General features: G+C 36.9%; 1 protein-coding gene across 1 annotated transcript; it reads right to left on the bottom strand.

Annotated features, from left to right (window-relative positions):
• Positions 1-197: 197 nt before the first annotated feature.
• Positions 198-26,458, bottom strand: CtsL4 (Cathepsin L4). The gene is made up of 8 exons (XM_089649082.1): positions 26,375-26,458; positions 13,881-14,024; positions 10,090-10,191; positions 8,630-8,763; positions 7,338-7,470; positions 5,392-5,552; positions 2,928-3,062; positions 198-261 (listed from the first exon to the last, which is right to left on the bottom strand). Exons 1-8 carry the CDS (start codon positions 26,456-26,458, stop codon positions 198-200), a joined length of 957 nt encoding a protein of 318 aa, XP_089505208.1.
• Positions 26,459-27,921: the final 1,463 nt, after the last annotated feature.

The raw sequence follows: 27,921 nt of genomic DNA, 5'->3' as shown, positions 1-27,921 counted from the left end.
ATTTAATATATAAAGTCACACACCATATTATTCCCGTTCTTCGAAAAAAACCTGTTGATTAGGATTAAATACGAATGCAAAAGAAATATTTTCATCAACAACAGTTGGTGTGATACATTTTGATGGGAGCGAAGTTCAGATTGTTCGTGGTCAACCTCACGTTCGATCCTATCTCGTTATGTTATTTTTAATTGGTATCATTCGGAGTTCAGATAAAAAGCATAGTTGGCAATTCCGCATCTGTTGTGGCCTTTTTTTATCCTGCAACAAACAATAAAAAAATGTAAACAACACAACTAAACATGGCACGATAACTTGTCTTCGTTTTCGAGCACGACTGCAGTTGGCTAACGTATAAACAGTTTAAATAAAATAAATTAAGAACGCTTAGTGGTTGTGAACTATTTTTTGTTTCTTTGGCGATTTGCAGTCGTGCTTGGGTGTGACCGACATTATCGATAAAACTTTTGTCGATCGATCGTGCTAGAAAACCTGGTGTCTTATTTTCTATTGAGGCGATGTCCTCTTTAAAGTTTCCCTGAAAATTAGGTGACTTGGTCCTTGATCCCCGACAGTTGGCCCCTCGATAGTTGTTCCCCCGACAATACTTTTGATCCCCCGGATAGTAGATCATCGAAACCTACGAGCACCCCCAGACCTGTTACATATCGTATGTATCTATATCTTAATCTCTGTATCATAGACAGCTATATCTCACCGCTACAAGTGCCATCTGTGAATAACACCTCAAACCAATATCATGGATACCACTCACTTCCATTCTACATAAGGTTTGCGTCTAGGCTAAATTATTATTCAATTACAAAAGATCAGGAAAAATTGAATTTCATCATCGGATGAAATTCAACGAATCAAGGAATTGGTGTACATTATGAATACCAAAAGTATGCTTTAGATAAATTGAAAGTTTTCCTATCGTTTCGCTGGAGTAGAATACAAATAAAACAATAAATTATTCAATAAAAATATAAATGTAAAATACAAAAAAAAATTTTTTCAATAGAAATGTGTGAACGCATAAAGGAAACAACTTTAAAAAATATAGTTTTATAGCTAAGATTATCTGTGACAGTTTCACTTGATTAACTTTTGCTTTCTTGTAAAATTATTTACAAAATTAGTAAAAAACAGTTTTTTGCTTGAAATCGAACGTTTCTAGACTCCGTTTGTCAAGCGATTTGAATGCCTATTACCTACAATATTAGGTATATATAACAAAGAATATACACATTTTTGTAGTATTCTTGTAGCTTCCTCTTGAGATATTTGTTGAGAGATCTTTTCTCGTAGTACGTCCCAACTCTGGTAAAATATTGACAGTATCGACAATGCTAGCCGCTAGAGGCCCTTGTGTATCATATTGAATACTCCTTTCAATAGTGGCATATTGAATTACAACTATTCAGTTCTTGGCGGCGGTGTTTCGCGCTTTCTAATTTGCATTTTGATTAATCATCAATATATGTTATAAAATTAAGTGTACAATGTGCATGTCGATAAAAGTTAGAAACGAGTCCCGGTACGATCAAGGGAGTTATATGGTGACCTCTATCTTCCATCTATGAAAATGTTCCCGTTTTTACCCGAAGGACGTGCTTTTAAACAGTCCAGAACATACGAGAGTATTGGAAAGAAATCCACAACATTCTGGAATGTCCGGGAATAGTCTGGAACATTCCGGAACATCCCAGATCATAATGAACTACAAACGAGATAAACTTTTAGTAAATTCGTAATCGTGACAATACATTAGTATCTCAAAATACAGTGTTTTCCAATAAGAGGTGTTATTTTGAATAGCCCGTTATTTCGGTAGAAGTTACTTTTGAAGCTGTCATTTTTTGACATTTGACAAGTAGAAACTATGCTATTGATAAAAATGGAACGATACACGCTTCAACAACGCATTGAAATTATTAATATTCACTTGAGTGAATCAAATGCAAATCATCTTGAGTGATGAGGCCCATTTCCACCTCGGTGGCTTCGTCAACAAGCAAAATCGTCGCATCCGGCGCTCGGAAAACCAAATAGTGATTGTTGAAAAGCCTCTCTATCCTCAATGTATGACTGTTTAGTGCGGTTTATGGTCCGGCGGAGTCATTGGACCTTACTTTTTCGAAAATGAGGCTGGAGCAACAGTTACGGTGGATGTATTGCGCTATCGAGAGATGATTAATGATTTTTTATGGCCGGAATTGGATGGTATTGATTTGGACAACGTTTACTTTCAACAAGACGGCGCTACGTGCCACACAAGCAACAAAAACATTGATATTTTACGATTGAATATCAAAATAGCACCTCTTATTGGAAAACCCTGTAGTATAAAACAAAGTCACTACCCGTGTTTGTCGGTTTGTAATTCTTCTAAACTACGCAATGGAGTTTTATAGGTTTAGATTCTGTGTGTGCAGTTTTCGAATGTAATATTTATTACACACAACAAAAACACTCATGGTTGTTTTCAGGATGCCAAAAAAAGTTGACAGGTTAGTTTAGGTGAAATATAATATGAGTTTGTTAAACCCTAGCAAATAAAACAATCTTGATTACTTAAAAGAGGATAATACCACGAAACATTCAATTTCTCACAATTTTATATGTTTTTTACTATCTTTTCAAACCATCAAAGACAGAGTTAATATATATTTTTGTATGAGCAAAAAAAGCAGTAAGCTCGTATGTAGGTTATTTTATTTTCAATACATCATTTTTCGATTTCTATAATTAAATAGGTACAATATAGAATATATTTGACATAAAATGTATAAAAGTAAATTATGGCGCAAAACTCACGGCTCTAAGAGGCGCAAGTGTAGCATGCTGCCATCAGAATGTACGGGAAATGTCAGAAGTTGGAGGTATTATTAATATTATAGGGTATTAAATTTGATAATGCTTACTTCATGTACCCCTTCTGCCCCCAGTGTTCTCCCCACCAGTTCAGTAGTAGCCAGTGATCCTTGGTGTACCCCACCACAAGCATGGCGTGGTTCACATGATCTCCGTGGCACGCGGGGTCATCATAAACTCCTGAACTAAACACATAAATACTTCCATTAGACGAAAACTTGAAACTAAACAAATAAATACTTCTAATCGCTGAAAACTTGAAATTATACACATGAATACTTCCATTAACTGAAAACTTGACAAAACACATAAATACTTCCATTAGCTGAAAACTTGAAACTAAACACATAAATACGAGTAGGTACTTCCATTACCTGAAAAAAAGATTATTTGAAAGACCGAATACAGGTCACAAAAATTAATAATCATTTTTCAAAACCAATGGAAAATAAATTAGGAGTACCACAGGGATCAGTCCTTGGACCTCTATTGTTCATTCTCTATATTAATAACATGGTGAAAATATTTTCAAAATGCAAAGTACGACTTTTTTCCGATGATACACTTATATATATAATTGAAAACTTGAAACTAAATACATGAATAATTCCATTAGCTGAAAACTTGAAACTAAACACATAAATACTTTCATTTACTGAAAACTTGAATGCAGTCTTCAATGTATCACTAAATTATGGCAATGACTCACTGGGCAAACGAATGCAACATAATATGTATGAAGATGAGGTCGACAAGATAAGGACATCAAGATCTAATAACACCCTACAATCCGCCTCGGAACAGGAATCCCCAGAGAGGAGGGTTGTGTCATTAATAGATTCAGGAGGCGGGTATATGTACCGCCGCCCCAGGAACCATTTATTGGATAACAAACACCCCTGCCTTAGATCGCCCCAAGTAGTTCGCAACGTTTGGTGATTTGGCAGGGGTGCCCGGGTTCATGTTGTGAGGTTTGTCTGGGTTTTTGTCTGGATCGGATCGGGAGCGACTTGTCGAGGGAGACCTTTTGACCTCTCTAGCCGGATTCTTTCAACCCATTGCCTGGCACCGCAGTCCGCCCACAGTTGCACCTACCCTTAAACCTTTTGCCTTCCCAGTACTTCCTCTCTTTCCTTTCCCTAAAAAGACCCTCACACAGCATCACCAAATAATTTCCCTCATGGCCTCCTGTATGAAGCTAATATAAAAAAGATAACTTACGCTACAACAAATTTATTTATTACATTTGTTTACAGACGATTATCCAATGGTAACACAGTACAAAGCATATTATTATACGTTTATGTTTATACTCACACTATCAAATACAGGCCCATTATGTCCTACCGATTTTTATCAAAAAATACGATAAAAAAGTTTCTAATAATAAACATACAACATTTTTATATGCTAAACAATACAGTTGCAGAAAAAAGTCTAACATTCTTTCTGCAACCTTATAAATAAAATTAGTTACAGCATAGATAACGGAAACTATGTCATAAAAATTCTCCAAAAAGGCTTCGATACCGTGAGTCATGAATTATGATTAAAAAATAGAATAAAACAGGGGTAATCGGTCCTGCTCTCAAACTTATCTAATTGTATTTAAACAACAGAATACAATATGTATGCATGGGAGATAAAACAATTATCTCGAGAGCATAAGCCTTGGAGTTCCTTAAGGATCATTACTGGGACCACTCTTATTCCAAATATATATAAATGATATCTATCAATTAAAAGTAAATGATGAGATGTGAACACTGAAATATGTTACTTTGTAAAAAAAAAAAAAAATTTTTAGAACAATCTCAAATCGGTCCAAACAAATGGCTGCCTAATTAAAAACATACTAACAATAAATATTAAAAAAAGGTTATTTTTATGTGTTCATATTATAAAGATTATATTTATGTAGTTAGTTCGAAGGTGAAATATTTATATTTCTTTTACTATAATAATAATAAAAAAGTTTTTTTTTGTCATTAATAAAATAAAAAGTGTATAAATAAATAAAACTCAACGTTGAGACTAGATACGCTGCAGTATGTTGCCTTCGTGGTGGAGGGGTAAGGCTCTCGACTATCAAGCGGTAGGTCGCGGGTTCAAATACCGGCGGGCACAAATTAATTTTATTTGTGTTATTTTATAAATTACTCATTTACAATAATATATAGTATATTTGCGGCACGTTCCAGAGTGGAAGATACTACCAGTATCGCCCTGGTGTAGGACCACCATTCAGAATTGAAATATTGCTTGAAATAGGTTTGGCCGTGTTTGATGACCAGATTTGAATATCAATGTATTTCTCCACCTTCCTCAACCCCATCTTCTTCCCCTCCCAACTACCTTCAGCCTTATAACATACCCCATTTAGGGATCCCATAGACTCACTGGATCTAGAGGTTTGGGAGCAGTTGAGATTGTGCGGTTTCACATTAAAAAATATATATTTAAAAAACTCCCTGGGTATGGTGACAAAACGCCTAGATAACGCAAACGTCTTACTGGTAAAGCTGAAAGGTTCTCGGAGCGGCGTTGAGAGACACGGGTATGGGGCCCACCAGCGCGACAGCCTGCTTTAGGGCTGCTTCATCCCCCCGGGGCAAGCGACCCCATGAGCTGACTTTGGCTGCCACGCGCCGGGGGTCCCAATGGCACTTCCCTTGCTAGAAAAAGGATGCTTCAAATATAATCAATTGATATTTAAGATGTTTTAAAATAGAAGACGGTTGTGTTGATGTTCACAAAAATTATAAAAGTGGAAAAAGAGTGCGTTTTTCCATTTTTTTGTGTAAACTCGTATTGTTTTTTTATGGACAAAAATGTTTTCCCGGGCGTCTTACCGGGAACTGCTATAAAAATGGTAAAAAATTGTATGGATTACATTTTCATCGACTCCTCGGCAATTCTCTCGCCAAATTGTTTTAAATATGATAAAGGAAGCAACTACAATCAAAAGAAGAGATCAGTGCATTATAATAATACTTGGATGACTTGTATAGCACCGTTTTTGTGCAAAATCATCTTAAGGGCGCTGTACAAATTTATAATACATTTCTACAGTGATTTTATGTTATTACTAACTATTTATGGAGATAATATACAGTACAATACTTACCTGGTAGGTCACTTGAGATTAACACTTAATTAACATTATCTAATTGTTTATTACCGAAATTTATATACAAGATTTAGCACATAATTGGAAAATTGGATATAACTGGACTTTCTCTTAGGAATTGTATATTTAATTGAAGGGTATGACAGCTTAAAAAGTTAAGTTTTTAGTTTAGACCTGAATTCTGTTGGACTTGTTATGGATCTTAGTTCCGGAGGTAGTTTATTCCAAGCCTTCGGCCCAGATACTCCGAAAGCGCGATCACCAAACTTAGTATTTGGTTTGCGCTTAGGTTCTACCAGTCTGCCTACAGCTGATGATGTTGCTGATCTAAGAGTTGACTGCCTCAGACCAGTGTTTTCCGGTGCATTGCAGATAGACATTGTCGTGAAATTAAATTCAACCAAATGATTATGTGTTACATATGTTTATTATTAAAAAATTATAAAACCTGCAGAGAAACTGCTTTCTGGCCGCTTTATGTGACTAATTAAAAAAAATTCTACAATTAACAATGTTTTATAATAAAAATCTATATAAATAAAACTGTAAATGTTCGTTTGTTAAAAATCTTAAATCTCTGATAGTTCTTCATCGATTGCTTTGAAATTTTGACACAACGTTGCATTGGAATACGCGTGTGTTTTTATATACCTATATTATATAGAAGTCACCTGTGACATGTTAAAACATGCATTTGTTAAATCTCGCCATCTGTAGGACGTAAAAGCAACTACGCTATTATTTCTCTATCTGCAAAGATAGACTGAGCCACAGTAACGCGTGGCGGGGTACAGCTAGTAATAAATAAATAATACCTGTCAGAAGAACATAATCTGCATAAGGTGTGATAGAATCTTATGCTACGTATACATACGCGAGCCGAACTGCCGAACTGAACCTCAACTTATGGGGAAGAAACTATAAGGGATCCCTCGGGAAAATAACTAATTCATTGTCTAGAAAAATAAAATCTGGTGCTTACCGCTAATCTGTTGCTTACAATTGAAAAACGTTTTATAAAATTTATACATTTTATAAATAAATAACTTACATCCGTAGGCATCCCTCTAGAAACATTTGAGATTTTAGTAATACGTTCATCAGAAATAATTACAATGTGAACGTCGATCAAGCCCCCGCTATTAGTCTTATGTCGCCTTAACTTGGCCGGTTTTGAAGAATCCGCGATGAAAAGAGGAGAAAAAGGAGATTTCCCGTAGATCATTCCATTTCCAGAGACTTTCCAATCTCAATACAACTCATTGTTGTGCTGCCAACATCTTCCACAAAGAAGTATTCCAGTTGCCTAGAAGTAGATAAGCATATTCACCTTGGCACTGTACGGATAGTCTCTGTAAGTCATGGCTCCATGCTTCTCCAGGTAGGAAAGTGCAGCTCGCAGAGAACCACCGCCGCAGCCGTAGTTACCTGACTTGGCGCTGCAGTCTACCAATTGCTGCTCGCTATGGAACAAAGTAAAGTATTGAAACAGTTGAACAATTGAATGCGGTGCCAGCTGTGGTTGACAGTAAGTTAAGACTCAAGCAAAACGAGAGCTTTCTGAAGGACATAATAATGATAGTGAAAATCGGACGCTCCTGCTATTTGCTATGTATTTAGATTTCTAACATACATTCCATAAACCTTCAGGCCTCATTCGTGCATCAAATACGTAAAGCGACTGCCTTCTTCTGTCTGTAAGGTGAAAGACCAGTTGACGGCATTGAAAGTAACTTGGTTCAGCATCAGATGTGCCTCCAGAAAACTGATGAAAGGGATGCATTATTCTACGATGTGTTTTGTTCTTTGTATGCATCCATATTCACACAATTCAGAATCCTTAAGGCCCCATTTTTGCATCATGAACCTACGTACAGCAACTGTGACTGAAAAAGATACGGTTTAGTAAGGCCCACGTCTTCTGCCAGTTTTGTAGCTAAGACCACAACAAATTGTGATGCGTACCGAATCGATTGGTACTCAACGAATGGACTTTAATTTTAACAAGAAAATAAGAATGAACAATTGTGTTCATCACATGGAAAAATAGGTGTGGGAAGGATGAAGTGATGATAAATTATACTGTTTTCCGATAATCATTAAGAGGGGCAAAAAATATGCAATGAAGTTCAACGACGAAAAGAACATCCATTAACAAAAGACACTTGCTTTTGACCTTCTATTATTCAAATATTCTTGCTTCTTTTTTCGAAGTTAAAGGGCAATTTAGGTAGAAACCGGATTGTTGGAATAATCATAAAAGTGTTTTAATATTAAACAAGTTGATTGTTTTTGTTCTGTCATTGAATTTTCCACGACTCTTCAGAATCTGACCCACCACACGCCACCAACATTCCAAACGGGTTACCTACACGTAATTTAGGAATCCTGACATACCTCTAATACCAGATGGTGCTATTTGATTGCGGTAATGTCGATACGAGATTGAACCATGAATGTGAGGCACTAAGGAGGGTCGCCTGGATAACCGAATATCGGGACCCAATGCATTTGGATTTCGGAGCTTGGTACCATGTCTGGTGTTTGAAGATGTCGCTAATGAAGGCTGGTAGTGTCGAGAATAACTACCGTATCTTATCAGAAACTAGGAAGTGATGTTACCTGAGAGGCGTTCGTGTGCCTGTAGTCTGCATTCGTTGCGCTTCCAGAGCGTGGGTAACGCTAAAGGCGTAGCAAGCCCCACAGTGCAACTGTCTCGGGGCTATCGGATAAAATCCTCGTTTTGTCCAGTCCACCTGAAATTCATTCAATATCTATTTAGGATTACCTCTACACGGCGTTTTTTTAACTGCCAGTGAAATATTACACTACTTTGAAAGATTAAACTACTTAACATTTCAAATTAAAAGATTTACGATTTTCCGAACTGTAAAGCAAAATTTGTAAGATCCATAAATTCCGTATAGGGAGGCGGGTATGATAACGAACACCTCTGCTATAGGTCTCCCTAAGTGGTTGGCTACGTTTGGTAATTTAGCAGGGGTGACCGGGTTTAAGAGGTGAGGGTTGTCTGGGTCTGCTCACCAACTGGTACACAACAGTCTGTAGCGGGCCTGGTCGGGAGAGACTGGTTGAGGGAAACCTTTTGTCCTCTTCAGCAGAAGTGGGAGGGACGGATTTCTACGTCCGTTAGTCCTGAATACAATCCTGACCACTCGATTCATACACATCCCTCCTACCCATTTCCTTCCCAGAACTACTTCTCCTTCCTTTCCTGAAAAAACCCACCATACAACATCCCCGAAGTTAACATAGGTCTCAGGACCTCCTGTGTGGAACTAATTACAAAAAAGACTATGCAGCACCCTTGTCGATAGCTTTAAGTTCATAAAGCTTAGATGTTGTATATCCATAAACTAAAACCAAGTCATTCGAAATAAAAGATGTTACGTGTACATTCGTTTCTCCTGATTCAAAAACCTTCTGACTTGACTTGAATTTCTGAATTTGATTGAATATTATCTTTGAAATGGTGTGATTTAAAAATTCCATTTGTATGTATATAAAAACATATAATTTTTTTTGGTTTTTCTTTTAAATATTAAAAAATATTATTATTACATTTACAAATTGATAAACAAGTTATGCTGTGTAATTATTACTATGCGTGATAGCTGTTTCGCCCTCTGAAGGCATTATCAAACTGTCTTGTTTATACACATGAAAATTTCGGTTCATCACCATCCAGTTCTTAACTAATTTTTGCCAAAAATTTAAGATACAATATATTGGCTTTATTGTTTTATTATGGATATACAAAATCTTGACTTTAATGTTTTATTATGGATATACAACATCTTGGCTTTATTGTATATTCAAGGAAATACAAAATCTTGGCTGTACTGTATATTAATGGGGATACAACAAATTGGCTTTATTGTATATTTAAGGAGGTACAAAATCTTGGCTATATTGTATATTTAAGGAGATACAACATCTTGGCTTTATTGTATATTTAAGGAAATACAACATCTTAACTTTGTTGTATATTTATCGAAATGACATTCGATAGCAGCAATGTACGCCGGCAATAATGAAAACAATACAATTTTTTTTCTTACTTCATCAGGAATATGTTCACTTGACTTTGAATGGGGTGCATGTGGGTAATCTTCCTTGTCAGCTACCAGCTTCACCACTTTTCTCAAGTATTGCTTGGACGTCTGCAAAGTGCAACACAGAGTAAATTTATTGCCGAATTAAATCAACATCACCTGAATTGCGGAATTTGGCGAAACTATGGTTTTTGTGTACCTAATCAATATTTGGCAATTCAAAGAGTGATTGATTGTTTTGTTAATATTTAGCAAATTCTATTTGCAGCCAATCTGTGATGATATGTTATGAAAATATCAGGATACAAATTGGTTAGGGTGGATGACACTTCATAATCACTGGGCAACAACCCTTGAAACGTGTTAAGTCGATGCACTACGTAGTAATAAAAAATCATATTGTTTTGGTTTGAAAATTTGGTCACCTAGAAATGTTTCAGATATTTTAATTAAATACTGCGAGTAGAATACATCTTGGCCTTTAAAACAATCGAGTATTTTTCAGATAAGTCTTTATATAAGCCCAGAAAAAAATAATGTAAAGGCCTATGAAAACTGCTTTAAAGTTCAAAATATCCTACTTACAAACCCATTTTTGGTTATGATTTTATTGTATAATGTGGCAAATTAAGTTATTTATAAAATGATCGGAAAAAAATCTATATTTATGCCTGAACATCCACAAAATAAAATAAAAGGCACTTTTTGGCCATGTTTTTTTCTTACATAAATCAAAAAGGCGGATGGTGTTAAGCAGGAATTTAAACCTTATCGCCATCTACATAAGGGGTGTTATTGATAACGGTTCGATTTAAAATATTACACGACGTAGTGCATCGCCTTAACTCTTGTCGTTTTGAATCTACACCATCCATCATCCATAGTTTAAGAAGAAAGAAAGAGAAAGCAAAATTGTTGGTCGACTATTTTTTATTCATGCCGTCTGTATTGCAACCGTTCCAGTTTTGTTAATGATACCAGAGAAAATGTTTCTTTTCAATGTAATGTAGATATCGACCACTGGTATGTTTGGGATGGCTCTGGTTCCAGATGGTTGGGAGCAGTTGGCACTCTTGAAGGCAGAGGCGGATTTGCCCTTAGGCCTATGTAGGCCCGGGCCTAGGGCGGCCAGATATTAGGGGCGGCCAATCGTGACAAAAAAGTCACAGATGATAACAAGAAATTACTTCCTAAGTACCTAAATTTTCTACGTACGAAATAGCGATATGCAAGAGCGTGTTCACACACAGCACACAGCGCGCCCCACGCCCCGCAGTCGCCCTTGCCACACCTATCATGCTCCGTCGCTCGCCCGCTCGCGTATTTCCAATCCATTCAGTTGCGCTAGTGACTGAACCGCGTTAGGTATTGTTATGCATAATAGCGTGTTCACACACAGAGCTATAATATGCGTGGGATGGCGTATTTCAGCAAAACTTTTAGAATGGTTTGCTAGCTATCTAACTCAAGGCTGCCCAACCCCAGGCCCGCGGGCCACAATGTGGCCCGCGAACGAATTATAAGTGGCCCGCGTGAACCATTTTAAAAAAACCCGCCAATCCGCCAATTTGAAAAAGTGTCGCGGGCTCGCGGTAACACAAACAATGCACCCCCCCCCCATGGAATCCGAAAAATTGTTGTGGGGAATCACATATGATGTTTTTGGGTGCGCGAAATTTTTTCTCAGCGAAGTTCCGTAACAACCCCCCCCCCATGGATTTCAAATATTGTGGGGAATTATGTTTTATAGAAATTCTCTAACAACCCCCCCCCCCCCATAGAAATAGGAACCGTCAGGTATTCAGTGGCCCGCCAGTGATTCAAAATCGTCAATTTCGCCCAACTGTTAAAAAGGTTGGGCAGCCTTGATCTAACTGATAGAGTTTTACTTGTAAAAATCAATTTGTTCATTTCCAATCAATTTATAGCTAGCTACCAGTGGTGTACCACAGGGGTCTCATTTAGGCCCAATATTATTTTTACTGTTTATAAATGATATTGTAAATATATTTGATGAAGATATTAATGCGTTACTTGTCGCAGATGATTTAAAAATATTTAAAATAATCAAAAGCGCTGAAGATTGTATCTGTCTACAAAATAATTTGAACAGGTTAATTAATTGGTGTTCTCTTAACAAACTTCATCTGAACATAAATAAGTGTTATTCAATAATATTTTACAGAATAAATCAACCAATTATTCATTCATATAAACTCAATAACTCAATCCTTACCTCTGTCGAAGAAATTAATGACCTGGGGATAACTTTCGACTCTAAATTAAACTTTATATCGCATATAAATAATATTAATAATAAAGGAATGAAAATGCTAGGCTTCATTCTTCGAAATTTCAGAGGTTTCAAGAATATTTCAACATTAAAAATTTTGTATACATCCCTGGTTCGTAGTCAAGTCGAATATAACTCCTCGATCTGGTCCCCCCACTACAAATTACATTCAGATTCAATCGAAAAAATTCAACATAAATTCCTAAGACACATTAATTTTAAACTAGGTATTCCCATTGAAAATATAAACTATAATTACTTGATGAAAAATCTCAATTTATTAAAACTCTCAGATCGAAGAATTATATCCGACTTAATATTTATGTTCAAAATTGTAAATGGTAGTATAGACAGTCCTGATTTAATTAACCTCATTGAATTTCATATACCCACGAGAGCTACTCGTTCTAAAATTTTGTTTAAATGCAACAATATCAGGACTGAGTATTTCAAACACTCGCTTGTACCTAGGTTGCATGAAGTTGGTAATAGATACGCAGATGTTGCAGATCTATTTAACTGCACGCAAGGTAGGTACAAGAGGGCTATGCTATCAAATCTTTTCAATCAATATTAATTTAATCTAATTCTACCTTATTTGCACTATAGAAACTTATGTACTTGTATCTCTTGTTTACTTACTTACTTACTCTCTAATGTCATTTCACAATCAAATGCCACATATATTTGTAATTCTTTTTTTAAAATATTTCTACGATTTTAACTGTGACATGTTATTATTGTTTATGGTATATTTATACCGTTGATATTAAATAAATAAATTTAAAAAAAATAAAATAAATATCGCTCGCATTACTTTCCAGGCTTTGAGGAAAATATTTTCCCTCGCGACCTATATCATCTTAGGTGATGCTGTGTGGAGGGTCTTTTTAAGGAAGGGAAGGATAGGAAGTTCTGAAAAGGAAAATGTATGAGGGGTGGGTAGGAATCTGGGGATTAGTGTGTCCAGGAGTGACATACGTATGAATACATCCCTCCAACTGCGGTTCAAGGCGATGGGTCAAGATAGTCCGGCTGGAAAGGTCAAAAGGCCTCCCTCACCCAGTCTCTCTCGATCCGGCCCGCCACGCAGCAGGTGGGCAGACGTATCCGCCGCCAAGACCTGGACAAATCTCACCCCATGAACCATGAATGATAATGGCAGGAAAATTAAAACGGTTTTGACCCTAGGAACTTACTGAAAAGTTTGGATACTCCTGGTCAATATGATGGGTACTGAGAAAGGGGCGGCTACATGGTCTGGGGCCTAGGGCGGCCAAGACTGCAAATCCGCCTCTGCTTGAAGGGCAAGAAAGCGCATAGAAAAATGTTAAATCAACTCAGACATATATCAAGGAATAGAAGATTATTGGAGCTGGGAATAGACTGGAGACAGGAAGCTAATAGTGAAGGACCGCAGCCATTGGATAACACTTGTGAGGAGGCCATATCCATATCCCTGTGATGCAGCGCCGAGATGATGATGATAAAGTCTTCTACTAACCATGTCGCTGAGGTGATTGTCCAGCAGGGTAAAGGAATGATGTCCTGCAGCGTTATGTGCTGTAACATGGAGAAGGTTATCCTCCCAGGCTGCTCGAGCTGCATCTTCCCGATCAGGACTCAGGTAGCTCTTGCTGTAGCGACTCTGCAACATCAAACACTAGCCGTTAGCCGAATATTGACTTTTTTGACTTTTTCATAATAAAATGATGTTTGTTCTAAATTAATGTTAAAAACTGTTTCGTTGTGAATTTCACACGAAATAAAAATATCATTATCAATGAATATAATCTGAACGGCTCAATATTAATCAACAAAACAGAAATCAAAGATTTGGGAGTGACATTGGACTCTAAGCTTATTTTTGATATTCATATAGACTCAGTCACATCAAAAGCCTCTAAAATGTTAGGATTCATTCTTAGGATATGAAAAAATTCAATAACTTTAGAACAATGAAAATCCTATATTTTGCTTATGTCCGCAGCTTACTAGAATACGCGTCACAAGTTTGGAACCCGCAATACATATCATATGTGGAAATTCTAGAACGTGTTCAAAATCGTTTTCTACGATACTTGGATTTCCGCAGCTACCGCCCACATCTAAGTCAGCAAGATTCAGCAGCGTACTTCAATATACTATCATTAGAAGTTCGAAGAAGCTCGGCCGATGTACTCTTTCTTCAAAAAATAGCCAGGTCCGTTGTTGATTGCCCAGAACTCCTAGAACGAATACAGATACGAGTTCCTAACAGACGAACCAGATCAGACATGATTTTTAGCCTCCCTCGATGCAACACTAATTCTAAGCAGAATTCTTTCATCTATCGTTCGTCCAACACTTTTAACACACACTATTCACAATTTGACATATTTAATTCTGCACCACACTCCTTAAAATCCCACAGACACTCTCTCCGATACCTTACAATAACAATAACTACAGATACCATCCAATACAACCACTTTTTTGTTACGCATATTTTTATTACTATACCTCAACCTAACCGATCCCCCCCCAACCTACCCCCTCCCTATTCCCCCCTAAATAACTTGTCTCTTGAAATGTAATTTTCCTTAGTAAATATCTCGGAATCACTACACTTGTATGCAATATCTATGTGGAAACCTGTAAATGGTTTAATTATTATAACTCAATTATTATTATGCTTTTTTTAATGTTAACTGTTGGTATCCCAAATAAAATAAAATATAACTAAAAAAAATATCCATAATCCACATAATCCATAATCCATAATAATATCTACATCCACAATAATTGAAAACAGTACGGCATTTTATGGAAATAGCACACAAAATAACGCAATAGACTCAAAACGGTGCACAACGCGTTGGCAGAAATTCAGAAAATCAAGTGTTCACTATATTGAAGAAATATAATGGTTTTAAACTTCATTGAATTTTCCATAATTCCTCAAAAGCGTGTCTCCTCTGACGCGATATTGACAGAAAGATATTAGTTTGAACTTAAGCTTCGTGCGGGTTTTTCTGCCAGATTTAACCTCCCAAGAGTTCAGATCCAATAAATATGAGTATAATATCTGGTGGTATGTATATTATTACACTTAATTATTGGTAACCTCAATGATATGGGATATATTAAAGTAAAAACAAACACTGATTTGAATGAAATAGTTTTATCTCTGTCATATTTCAACATTTTTTTGTAGTTCAATATCTTTGCTACTAGATAGACTCAATTGGAAAAAAATGTTTTTCACCATTTCCTTAATTTCAGTGCATGAAATTTAGGACTGTCAGTTTTCATTAAAGACGATTCTAGTCACTGACGTCAGATACTCTGTGGCATGGACCACAAAAGATTTTTTAGGTCTAAGCTCTGTGGACGTGTGTTGAGACAATATTTTGCGTTGAATCCACATTAACCGTACCTTATACAATTTCCATTGGGTGTCTCTAGTACTCGAAACATGCTTTCGATGTAACGCAATGTTTCCCGTATCACAAATTGACACAAATAATAACAACACAACAACACATATCACTGCCAAAAACATAGTTTATAAAACAACAACTTATAAACTTATAAATAATTTAAACAATTAACATAGATACAAGTTAACAACTAAATAGAAAAATTAATAAACGATGAAGACTTGAAGCGTCTGAGAAAGAAATGAACCCACCTGCACAATATTTTACTGGGAAAATGAAGCTGTCGATCATTTTGCTGACAAAAATTCCCAGAAATACCGTCCATTACTAAAATTACATGCAATCCAAAAATGCGCACAAAGGAATACAAGGTTCGCCATTTAAATGTTTGATTAGCAATAAAAAAACATCAAATCATTTGGACATCAAGTGAAAAAAGATCAGAACCAAAATGTGGTCTGATTTGGTTAGGTTAGGTGTTGACATTATTTACTGATCAATCTTGTTCTGCTTGCTGATCACAAGTGGCTGATCAACGTACTATATTTGCCGACAGAAAATGTTTTATATCTGACTAGCGGTGGTTAGTAACCTTCTCAGTCGGTGTTCAATCTGATATTAAGAAGGGTAAAAAATTCTCCCCGATTGGATAAAAAGATTATTTTATTTATTTATCCCAGTTCAAGTATAATGTGTTCAAGGTGAACCTACAAGGCATGTCTCATTGCTTGGTTCTGTTCAGATTTACATACCTTGTATGTTCACCTCGTAATGTGTTCAAGGTGAACCTACAAGCAGAGATGTGCAAAATGGGTACCCAAAATCATTTGAAATGCAAAATGGAAATGGGTCAAAACTTTTCCATTTGAAAATGCAAAATGCAAAATGGTTTTTAGAAAAGCATTTCAAATGCAAAATGCAAAATACCTATTTTCGAAATGCATTGAAAATGCAAAATGGTATCTCAGGTCAAACAATCAAAATAATTATAGAATTTTAAAACAATTTTGTCATTTAATAATGGACACAAACATATTACATGATGGTAAATCCAAAACACCACGACTACGGATTATGAAACCACAAAAAAATTGCGCAGGACTAATGTTGCCAACGTAAAAACATAGAAACTGCTATCTAACATTTAATATTACAGCGTCATGGCCCCCATGTTCAGTATTTTTTGTAATGGTATCACTCAATTGCCAGGGCTCCAACTAGGGAGCAACTTGACAAATGTAAATTATCTCTCGTAGCGAGGTTGAGGACCGACCGATATTTGGGGCTTATGAAAAAAAGATGAGTGGAGATAATAGGAAGAATGTTGCAAAAAAGCATTTAAAATGGAAAATGCATTGAGAAAAGCATTTAAAATGCAAAATGGTTTTTAGAAAAGCATTTAAAATGCAAAATGAAAAATACCCATTTTGCATTTCCATTTGAAATGGATTTATTTGAAATAAAGCACATCTCTGCCTACAAGGCATGTCTCGTTGGTTGGTTCTGTTCAGATTTCCATACCTTGTAGGTTCACCTTGTAGTGTGTTCAAGATGAACCTACAAGGCATGTCTCGTTGCTTGGTTCTGTTCAGATTTCCATACCTTGTAGATTCACCTCGTAATGTGTTCAAAGTGAACCTACAAGACATGTCTCATTGCTTGGTTCTGTTCAGATTTCGATACCTTGTAGGTTCACCTCGTAATGTGTTCAAGGTGAACCTACAAGGCATGTCTCGTTGCTTGGTTCTGTTCAGATTTCCATACCTTGTAGATTCACCTCGTAATGTGTTCAAAGTGAACCTACAAGACATGTCTCATTGCTTGGTTCTGTTCAGATTTCGATACCTTGTAGGTTCACCTCGTAATGTGTTCAAGGTGAACCTACAAGGCATGTCTCATTGCTTGGTTCTGTTCAGATTTCCATACCTTGTAGGTTCACCTCGTAATGTGTTCAAGGTGAACCTACAAGGCATGTCTCATTGCTTGGTTCTGTTCAGATTTCCATACCTTGTAGGTTCACCTCGTAATGTGTTCAAGGTGAACCTACAAGGCATGTCTCATTGCTTGGTTCTGTCCATATTTCCATACCTTGTAGATTCACCTCGTAATGTGTTCAAGGTGAACCTACAAGGCATGTCTCATTGCTTGGTTCTGTCCATATTTCCATACCTCGTAGATTCACCTCGTAATGTGTTCAAGGTGAACCTACAACGCATGTCTCATTGCTTGGTTCTGTCCATATTTCCATACCTCGTAGATTCACCTCGTTATGTGTTCAAGGTGAACCTACAAGGCATGTCTCATTGCTTGGTTCTGTTCAGATTTCGATACCTTGTAGGTTCACCTCGTAATGTGTTCAAGGTGAACCTACAAGGCATGTCTCATTGCTTGGTTCTGTTCAGATTTCCATACCTTGTAGGTTCACCTCGTAATGTGTTCAAGGTGAACCTACAAGGCATGTCTCATTGCTTGGTTCTGTCCATATTTCCATACCTTGTAGATTCACCTCGTAATGTGTTCAAGGTGAACCTACAAGGCATGTCTCATTGCTTGGTTCTGTCCATATTTCCATACCTCGTAGATTCACCTCGTAATGTGTTCAAGGTGAACCTACAAGGCATGTCTCATTGCTTGGTTCTGTCCATATTTCCATACCTCGTAGATTCACCTCGTTATGTGTTCAAGGTGAACCTACAAGGCATGTCTCATTGCTTGGTTCTGTTCAGATTTCCATACCTTGTAGGTTCACCTCGTAATGTGTTCAAGGTGAACCTACAAGGCATGTCTCATTGCTTGGTTCTGTCCATATTTCCATACCTTGTAGATTCACCTCGTAATGTGTTCAAGGTGAACCTACAAGGCATGTCTCATTGCTTGGTTCTGTCCATATTTCCATACCTCGTAGATTCACCTCGTTATGTGTTCAAGGTGAACCTACAAGGCATGTCTCATTGCTTGGTTCTATCCAGATTTCCATACCTCGTAGATTCACCTCGTAATGTGTTCAAAGTGAACCTACAAGACATGTCTCATTGCTTGGTTCTGTTCAGATTTCGATACCTTGTAGGTTCACCTCGTAATGTGTTCAAGGTGAACCTACAAGGCATGTCTCATTGCTTGGTTCTGTTCAGATTTCCATACCTTGTAGGTTCACCTCGTAATGTGTTCAAGGTGAACCTACAAGGCATGTCTCATTGCTTGGTTCTGTCCATATTTCCATACCTTGTAGATTCACCTCGTTATGTGTTCAAGGTGAACCTACAAGGCATGTCTCATTGCTTGGTTCTGTCCAGATTTACATACCTTGTAGGTTCTCCTCGTAATGTGTTCAAGGTGAACCTACAAGGCATGTCTCATTGCTTGGTTCTGTCCATATTTCCATACCTCGTAGATTCACCTCGTTATGTGTTCAAGGTGAACCTACAAGGCATGTCTCATTGCTTGGTTCTGTTCAGATTTCCATACCTTGTAGGTTCACCTCGTAATGTGTTCAAGGTGAACCTACAAGGCATGTCTCATTGCTTGGTTCTGTCCATATTTCCATACCTTGTAGATTCACCTCGTAATGTGTTCAAGGTGAACCTACAAGGCATGTCTCATTGCTTGGTTCTGTCCATATTTCCATACCTCGTAGATTCACCTCGTAATGTGTTCAAGGTGAACCTACAAGGCATGTCTCATTGCTTGGTTCTGTCCATATTTCCATACCTCGTAGATTCACCTCGTTATGTGTTCAAGGTGAACCTACAAGGCATGTCTCATTGCTTGGTTCTGTTCAGATTTCCATACCTTGTAGGTTCACCTCGTAATGTATTCAAGGTGAACCTACAAGGCATGTCTCATTGCTTGGTTCTGTCCATATTTCCATACCTTGTAGATTCACCTCGTAATGTGTTCAAGGTGAACCTACAAGGCATGTTTCATTGCTTGGTTCTGTCCATATTTCCATACCTCGTAGATTCACCTCGTTATGTGTTCAAGGTGAACCTACAAGGCATGTCTCATTGCTTGGTTCTATCCAGATTTCCATACCTCGTAGATTCACCTCGTTATGTGTTCAAGGTGAAACTACAAGGCATGTCTCATTGCTTGGTTCTGTCCATATTTCCATACCTCGTAGATTCACCTCGATATGTGTTCAAGGTGAACCACCAAGGCATGTCTCATTGCTTGGTTCTATCCAGATTTCCATACCTCGTAGATTCACCTCGTAATGTGTTCAAGATGAACCTACAAGGCATGTCTCATTGCTTGGTTCTGTCCATATTTCCATACCTCGTAGATTCACCTCGATATGTGTTCAAGGTGAACCTACAAGGCATGTCTCATTGCTTGGTTCTATCCAGATTTCCATACCTCGTAGATTCACCTCGTAATGTGTTCAAGATGAACCTACAAGGCATGTCTCATTGCTTGGTTCTATCCAGATTTCCATACCTCGTAGATTCACCTCGTTATGTGTTCAAGGTGAACCTACAAGGCATGTCTCATTGCTTGGTTCTGTCCAGATTTACATACCTTGTAGGTTCTCCTCGTAATGTGTTCAAGGTGAACCTACAAGGCATGTCTCGTTGCTTGGTTCTGTCCATATTTCCATACCTCGTAGATTCACCTCGATATGTGTTCAAGGTGAACCTACAAGGCATGTCTCATTGCTTGGTTCTATCCAGATTTCCATACCTCGTAGATTCACCTCGTAATGTGTTCAAGATGAACCTACAAGGCATGTCTCATTGCTTGGTTCTATCCAGATTTCCACACCTCGTAGATTCACCTCGTTATGTGTTCAAGGTGAACCTACAAGGCATGTCTCGTTGTTTGGTTCTGTTCAGATTTCCATACCTTGTAGATTCACCTCGTAATGTGTTCAAGGTGAACCTACAAGACATGTCTCATTGCTTGGTTCTGTTCAGATTTCCATACCTTGTAGGTTCACCTCGTAATGCGTTCAAGGTGAACCTACAAGGCATGTCTCATTGCTTGGTTCTGTCCATATTTCCATACCTTGTAGGCTCACATCGTAATGTGTTCAAGTTATTAGGAATATTTTTGTAAAATTCGTAATACGTGAATAATGACATCTATTTTTGAGCAAATAAACAAATTTACACAATACCAGCATTCTGGCATTTTATTCTTGGACTCTCTGTGTTTTATTTTCATTTGAGTAATCTTTTTGAAATGTTAATCGGTAGATGTCACCCTACTACATGTCTCCTGTAAACATATCCAAAACATAGATGATAATAATAATAGTTGGATGATTTGTATAGCGCCGCTTTTGTGAGAAATCACCTCAAGGGCGCTGTACAAATCTATTATCAACTTATGGCTAACAGATTACATCCACCGGTTCGTCGATCACTAATAACTAAACGTACAATGTATTCGATCAACAAAAGTGATGCTGCTAATGGACATGTATTACATTTTATTTACATTCTGTACAGGCAGATAATATAGATACTGGAACATGCAAAAGGGAAGGGAAAAAACACTTTTACTTACACAGCTCACAGCTGAAGTAAGGTTTAGCCAGCGTTCAAATATTTGAAAAAGACTTGATTACAAAACATCGACTTTTCACTATTTTCTATGAATATAATTTGCATTATATTCATAAAAAACTTCTAAATGATATTGAAAACCCTTTTAAAATCCGTAGCGTAGTTTAGAAGAACTAAGCGCACAAACAGACAGACGCTGATAGCATCTTTATTTTACACTAATTAGAGAAGAAAAATTTCTGGAAACCGTAATTGCCCGTTTTTCGTGTAAATGGAAATTTTGTGTCTGCCTTTCCTATCATATATTAATAAATATCCACAAAAATGACTGTTTACATTTTTTTCAGAACAAATTTATTACTTACTGGAATATATAATAGAATATCGCAATACTTTTCCAATCGTCTTTACATATAATAGGTTTTTTTTTTTTTTTTTGTATTAGGCAATTCACCCTAAAGAGAGTGCTTTGTGCCGATTGGGTTAAGATATATGGTTAAACTGATGTGAATTATCTATAAGGGGACTGGACATATCATATATTAAAGTCATTCAAATCTATAAACTTATAAAGAATAGAATATACGCGAGAGTTGTTGAGAGACAGCAAATATGGAATACTAAGGGGAGACTGGTGGGTGATTTTAATAAGCAATCGATACATGCCTTTGAAAGAAGAATGGTTTTTACAATTGAAGAAGACATGGTCAAGAGTCTCATCCTCCACACCACACTGGCATAATGAACTTTCGAGCACCCGAATTTTAAACAAATGAGTTGCAATAGAGCAGTGGCCAATTCTCATTCTCGAGATACAGGAAATAAATCTTTTGGACTTTTTTTTGCCGTGGAACCAGGGTTTACTTGGAATATGATTTTGTATTCCAGCATAGAAAGATCCAGTTTGAGTTTTCGTGATTGTCCAATTTTCTTCCCAGGAACGAGACATGTTGGATTTAAGAATAGAGAAGACGTCAGAGACAGGAATTTTAAAATCTAAAGGAATAGAACCAGATACAGTTCCAAGTTTAGCGAGAGAATCAGCTTTCTCGTTACCCTCAATTCCTAGATGGCCAGGCACCCAAACCAGTATTGTCTCAAACATAGATTCGTTTAAAGAATCGAGGATTTTTTTAATATTACAAATAACATAGTCTTCTGGACATCGAACGATATTAGAGGAAATTTTTAATACTGCACTTAGAGAGTCAGTACACACTAAGGCTCGACGAATATTGAGGAGTTGGATTTGAATTAAAGCTTGTTCAATTGCGAAGCATTCTGCAGTAAATATGGAAATTTCTTTAGGCAATTTATAAGACAGATTAACATTGAATTCAGGAATATATACCGATGCGCCACATTCTTTGTGGTCGGATTTGGAACCATCTGTGTATATGAGGGAAAATCCAGGAAACTTTGAAAATATAAAGTTTTTAAAATGTTCTTCAACATTTTGAAAGTTATTAGCTGATGATAAAATGTTCGTCCGGAAGTCAGAAATTATTACGTTTGGGATAAAATTAATAGCATTAAACGGGGTACTGTAAATAGGAAGGATTGGATCATCTTGTAGATTTTGAAGGTAAGAAGACAGATATTTAAATGATAGAAAACTTTTTAATAAGAGAGGGAATCGATCTCTATCTATTACCCTCCTTCTGCTATTTAAATTACTTAACAAACGATCGAGACTCTGTTCCAATGGGTGACGCGATAAAGATAACGCTTTGAAGATATATCTATCCGCGAGGTATTGTCTTCTCAAAAACAAGGGAGGATCTACACATTCTATCTGAAGAGCATTAATTGGAGAAGATTTCATTGCCCCAATAATCATTCTAAGCCCTTTTGATTGGATTCTTTCAAGTTTTTTATCCAGATATTTAGGAAGTGGGTCGAAAAGAAATGTGCCATAATCCAAGTGACTTCGAACGAGGGAATTATACATTAGTTTAAGAGTAGTAGGATGGGATCCCCACCATACTCTGGAAACAGCTCGCATCATATTAAGCCCCTTTTCACACTTAGCAGAAACGTTCTGAATATGCGGGAGCCAGGAAAGCTTATGGTCCAAAAGCAGGCCAAGAAATTTTATTTGCTTAACGATTTGAAGGGGGAAATTATCAAAAGAGACTGTAAAGTTAGGCAGTTTTCTTTTGCGAGTAAAAGCCACTACCTTGGTTTTAGAGGTAGCTAAATTCATTCCATTTGTCAACATCCAAACTTTAATATTATGTAAAGCCAAATTTAATTCCTTCGCAGCATGCGATAAATTTTTGTGAAATAAATATATGAGAAAATCGTCCGCAAAATAAAGTCGCTTAATAGACGAAGGGATTACAATGTCTAAATCACTCATATAAATATTAAATAATAATGGACTGATTACAGACCCCTGGGGTAGCCCTTTCCAAAGTTTGCGCTTCAATATGTTTGAGGAAGAGTGGATAATAATGGTTCTGTCTGTTAGCAAGTTGATAATAAATTGAACTAATTTTATGGGGATTTTTATTTTAATTAATTTTTCCTTCAAAACATCAATTAATACATCGTCGTAAGCTGAAGAAAGATCTAGAAATGTGGCCAATGTACAAGAGTTAAGGGATTGAGAAATACGGATATCTGTTGTTAACAAACTTAAATTATCCATAGTAGATTTCTTTTTACGAAAGCCGTATTGATTAGGAGGGATAATACTGTGATTTTCAACAAACCATTCTAATCTGTTCTTTATCAAATGTTCCACTACTTTAATTAAACACGACGAAAGAGCAATAGGACGATAGGATGAAACTTCGGACGGATTTTTCCCTGGTTTTAAAACCGGGAGGATTTTTTGAACTTTCCAGACATCCGGAATAAATCCTGTTTCAAACATGTTATTAATTAAGGATAAGAAATATTCAACCGACATGTCGGAGAATACTTTAAAGAAGCTATATAATATTCCATCAGGACCCGGAGAAGAGTCAGAAAGAGATTTGATTACTCGTTTTAGTTCACTAACTAAGAAAGGAGAGTCTAGCCAGTTAGAGTGAGATGGATATGAAATAAAAGAGGGCATTTCTTCACATCTGGCAACTGAAGGAGGGGCAATCTTATCAGCAAAACCCATAATAATTTCCTCCGGAATATGTTTGGTACGCTCCGGAGCATATGACGAACCGAATTTTTTTAAATTAGTCCAAACAGATGACTGGGGAGTTTCAGGAGACAAGTTTTCACAAAATTTTCGCCATCCAGACCGCTTTTTATTTTTCAAAATACGTTTAGTTTCCGATTGGACGCGTTTCACTGATAAGAAATTTTCAAAAGACATGCATTTGCGGTAAATGGAAACTGCTTCTTTTCTAGAGTTAACAGCACGAGTGCATTCTTCGTCCCACCACGGAGTCGAATGTTTAGTTTTAATGTTAACTTTACGCTTTGGAATGGATTTTTCTGCTGCTTTTATAACTATACTAGGAAATAATTCACATTGTGTTCTGATGTTCCCAAGAGAAGATTTTACAGAGTGAACAAGAGAGTCTAATACAGAAGAAAAAAATCTCCAGTTCGCATCTTTCGTTTTAAATTTAAAATTATTGTTAATTGTAAAGGAATGCGAGGTGGTTAGATAGTGAAAGAGGATTATAATAGGGAAATGATCACTGGAAAGGGGGTCTTTAAGTATGTTCCAAGAACATTTACGTATCACCGAAGATGAACAGAGAGATAAATCAACAACACTTTTCCTTTGTTGAGGGGGGGTGAATCGGGTTGGAGATCCGTCGTTTAAAATACATAAATTATGGGAATCAATAAAATCTAAAAGATTACGGCCAGAACGATTCGTTAATTCACTACCCCAAGAGGTAGAATGAGCGTTAAAGTCGCCCAGTAACATATACGGGGGACGGATCTGAGACATAAATGATGACCATTCGTTTTCATCAAAAATAGTGGAGGGAGGGACATATATTGATAGTATTGTAATATCACATACAACAGCTGCTACTATCTGAAAATTGTTGGAGAGAGTATGAAACATGATTGGTTTGAAAGGGATAGAGTCATGGATGATTAAGGCAGCGCCACCTTTACCATCCAGTCTATCATGTCTAAGACAATTATATCCAGAAATCTTAAATAGATACGAGGGTTTAAACCACGTTTCAGAAATAGCGGCAACTGAAATTTCATGTTCATCGAGTAATTTTACAAGTTCAAATTTATTACAGATTAGACTTCTGATATTCCACTGAAGAATTCTGTTCAGTTTCTGAGACATTAGGAAGACAGGATAATAATGATTTAATGCAATCGGCAGCGTTGGACGGTATATTATTGTTGTTTGAAAGAATAGAAATTAAGAGGGTAATTAAAGTCTGAATGAAAGCAGAATTTTCATTCACCACTTTCCCTAAATTAGTGGAAGATTGGGAACTATTTAAAGCACTCCCATTGAGTGTCTGAGATTTATAATTCCCATTTGGGTTAAACAAAATATCATTATGTTGATTTTTATCAATAGAAGCAATAAATTTTGGTTTTGGTTTTTGTGGTATAAAAATTGTTTCCCTGTGAGAAGATGATGGAGGAGATTTAGAGTAAGATAGATTGCTAGGAATTGAGGTAGATGTTACCTCTGCAAACGATTTTATTGCAGGTGGGAATAATTTTGATGCCTGGAAATATGAAATGTTATCTGAAGCCATTGATTGTTTAATATTCCTTTGTCTGGTCAATTCTGGACAGGCCACACTAACCGCTGTATGATTTCCCTTGCAGTTAATGCAACGTGGATCATTCGATGATTTTTGGCAAAGATCAAAGGGGTGGTCTTCTCCGCAATGAAAACAACGTGGAGGGGAACGACATATGGGTTTTGAGTGTCCGAAACGGCAGCAGTTAAAACACTGGATCGTCGGGAATTTATATACTTCCACAGGGAGTGCGTTGTAATAAATAAATACCCGAGATGGCAAAGTTTGGCCTTCAAAAGTAATAACAACCGATTGTGAGGGTTTCCATGTAGTGGTTCCATTAGATGTATCTTTGTAATTTAATCTACGTGCTTTTAAAACCTTGGGGGTCACTTGAGAATCATTAAGTGCATCAACAATTTCAGATTCTGAGAGATCGGTTGGTATACCTCTCACTCGGCCCATTCTAGTAAGGTTGTAAGTTGGAATATAAGATTTAAATTTGTGGTGTGAAAGCGTATCTATTTTTTGGACAAATTCATTTGCAAAGTTTGCGGATTTAAATTCTAGGGATAACTTATAGCGGCCTTCCGGCTTAATAGATCCGTTAACTATGCCAAGGTTACTGTTTTTTGAACTAAAAATGAATTTCCCGAAATCCAGAGGATGAATGATTTTTCCTTGTTCAGTACTTTGGACATTGACAATGAATGGAGCCGAGGAAGATGGGGAATAACTTAGATCAGTATTTTTAGATTCTGATAATATGGTATCCTTACGACTTTCCTTAGGGTTTGAGGTTTCATCGGATTGCGAAGGTTTAATTTTGGGTGGTACATTAAGACAGAGCGATGGTCTTCGTTTTCTGGAAGGGAGTATTATAGAAACATCCGATTCATACTCATCTCCAATATTAAATATGGACTCGGGGTCAGGAGGGCGATTTTCATCTTCCTCCATATTTATAATTAATTAATTAACAAAAAAAAAAAATAATACAGTCTATTTGATTGACTGTACACACTAATTTATCAAAACCTAAATATAACAAACAAATAATAGAAAACAAAAATGTAACAATAATTTCTTATCTGTACGAAGTCCGCGACAGCAGGTAGGCAATTCGTCAAACACAGAGCACGACTATCCACTACCGTAGTTCGATGACTAATCATATAATAGGTTAACTTTATTATATTATTACCATTTAATGTTTTGTTAGCAGCGCATTCAAATACTGCCGCCACAGTGTTTAGTTCAGTAATTGCCGCCAGAGGCATCTCTCTCATCACTGTAGGCCAATCAGGGATCTACACTTCGCGAGTGGTTCGCGGTACGGCCGGCAGAGGCGCTGCTGGTTTAAGGCGGGAGCGACTCCTCCCCCCACCTACCGGCCACCCTCGGGACGAGCAAGGATTGCAAGCGATCAACACATTAGCACAGCCACGCTGAGTGAATACGATGGAAACAATGTTATTGATTGCAATGCCGTGGAGACAAGGCCAATATATTTCATCTTAAACATCTATTAGCGTTTTATTATTGCTTACAGTATAGTGATTTATGCCTTTTCTAAAAATGAGATACATTTTAATTCCTTCGCCCCCCCAATCCGATATCTTAATGACTGTACGGATTAAAATTGTTGTAAACAGAAGTGGTGTCCTCTTTTATTTTCGAAAGGAACTATTGAAGTTATCAAACAAACAAAACTACAAAACGGAAAAATATCCAAACTTCACATATCACAATCTCCCACTATCAGCACAGCAAGCGGAAAAAAATGCTTGTGTTGTAATGGAGGACTTAACAGCCGAGGAATTGAACACACTACGCCTGGGTGGGACCCAAACGCGATGTCAACTCAGCCACCGAGCGGTCTAATTTTTTATGTCAAAATACATAATTTCGGAGACGTTCTTTAATTT

Source organism: Hesperophylax consimilis, chromosome 29, assembly GCF_061612785.1.
Source record: "Hesperophylax consimilis isolate HC1 chromosome 29, BYU_Hcon_1.0, whole genome shotgun sequence".
NCBI lineage: Eukaryota > Metazoa > Arthropoda > Insecta > Trichoptera > Limnephilidae > Hesperophylax > Hesperophylax consimilis.
The sequence above is the reverse complement of the archived record's forward strand: the minus strand, read 5'-3'. Positions and strand labels throughout refer to the sequence as shown.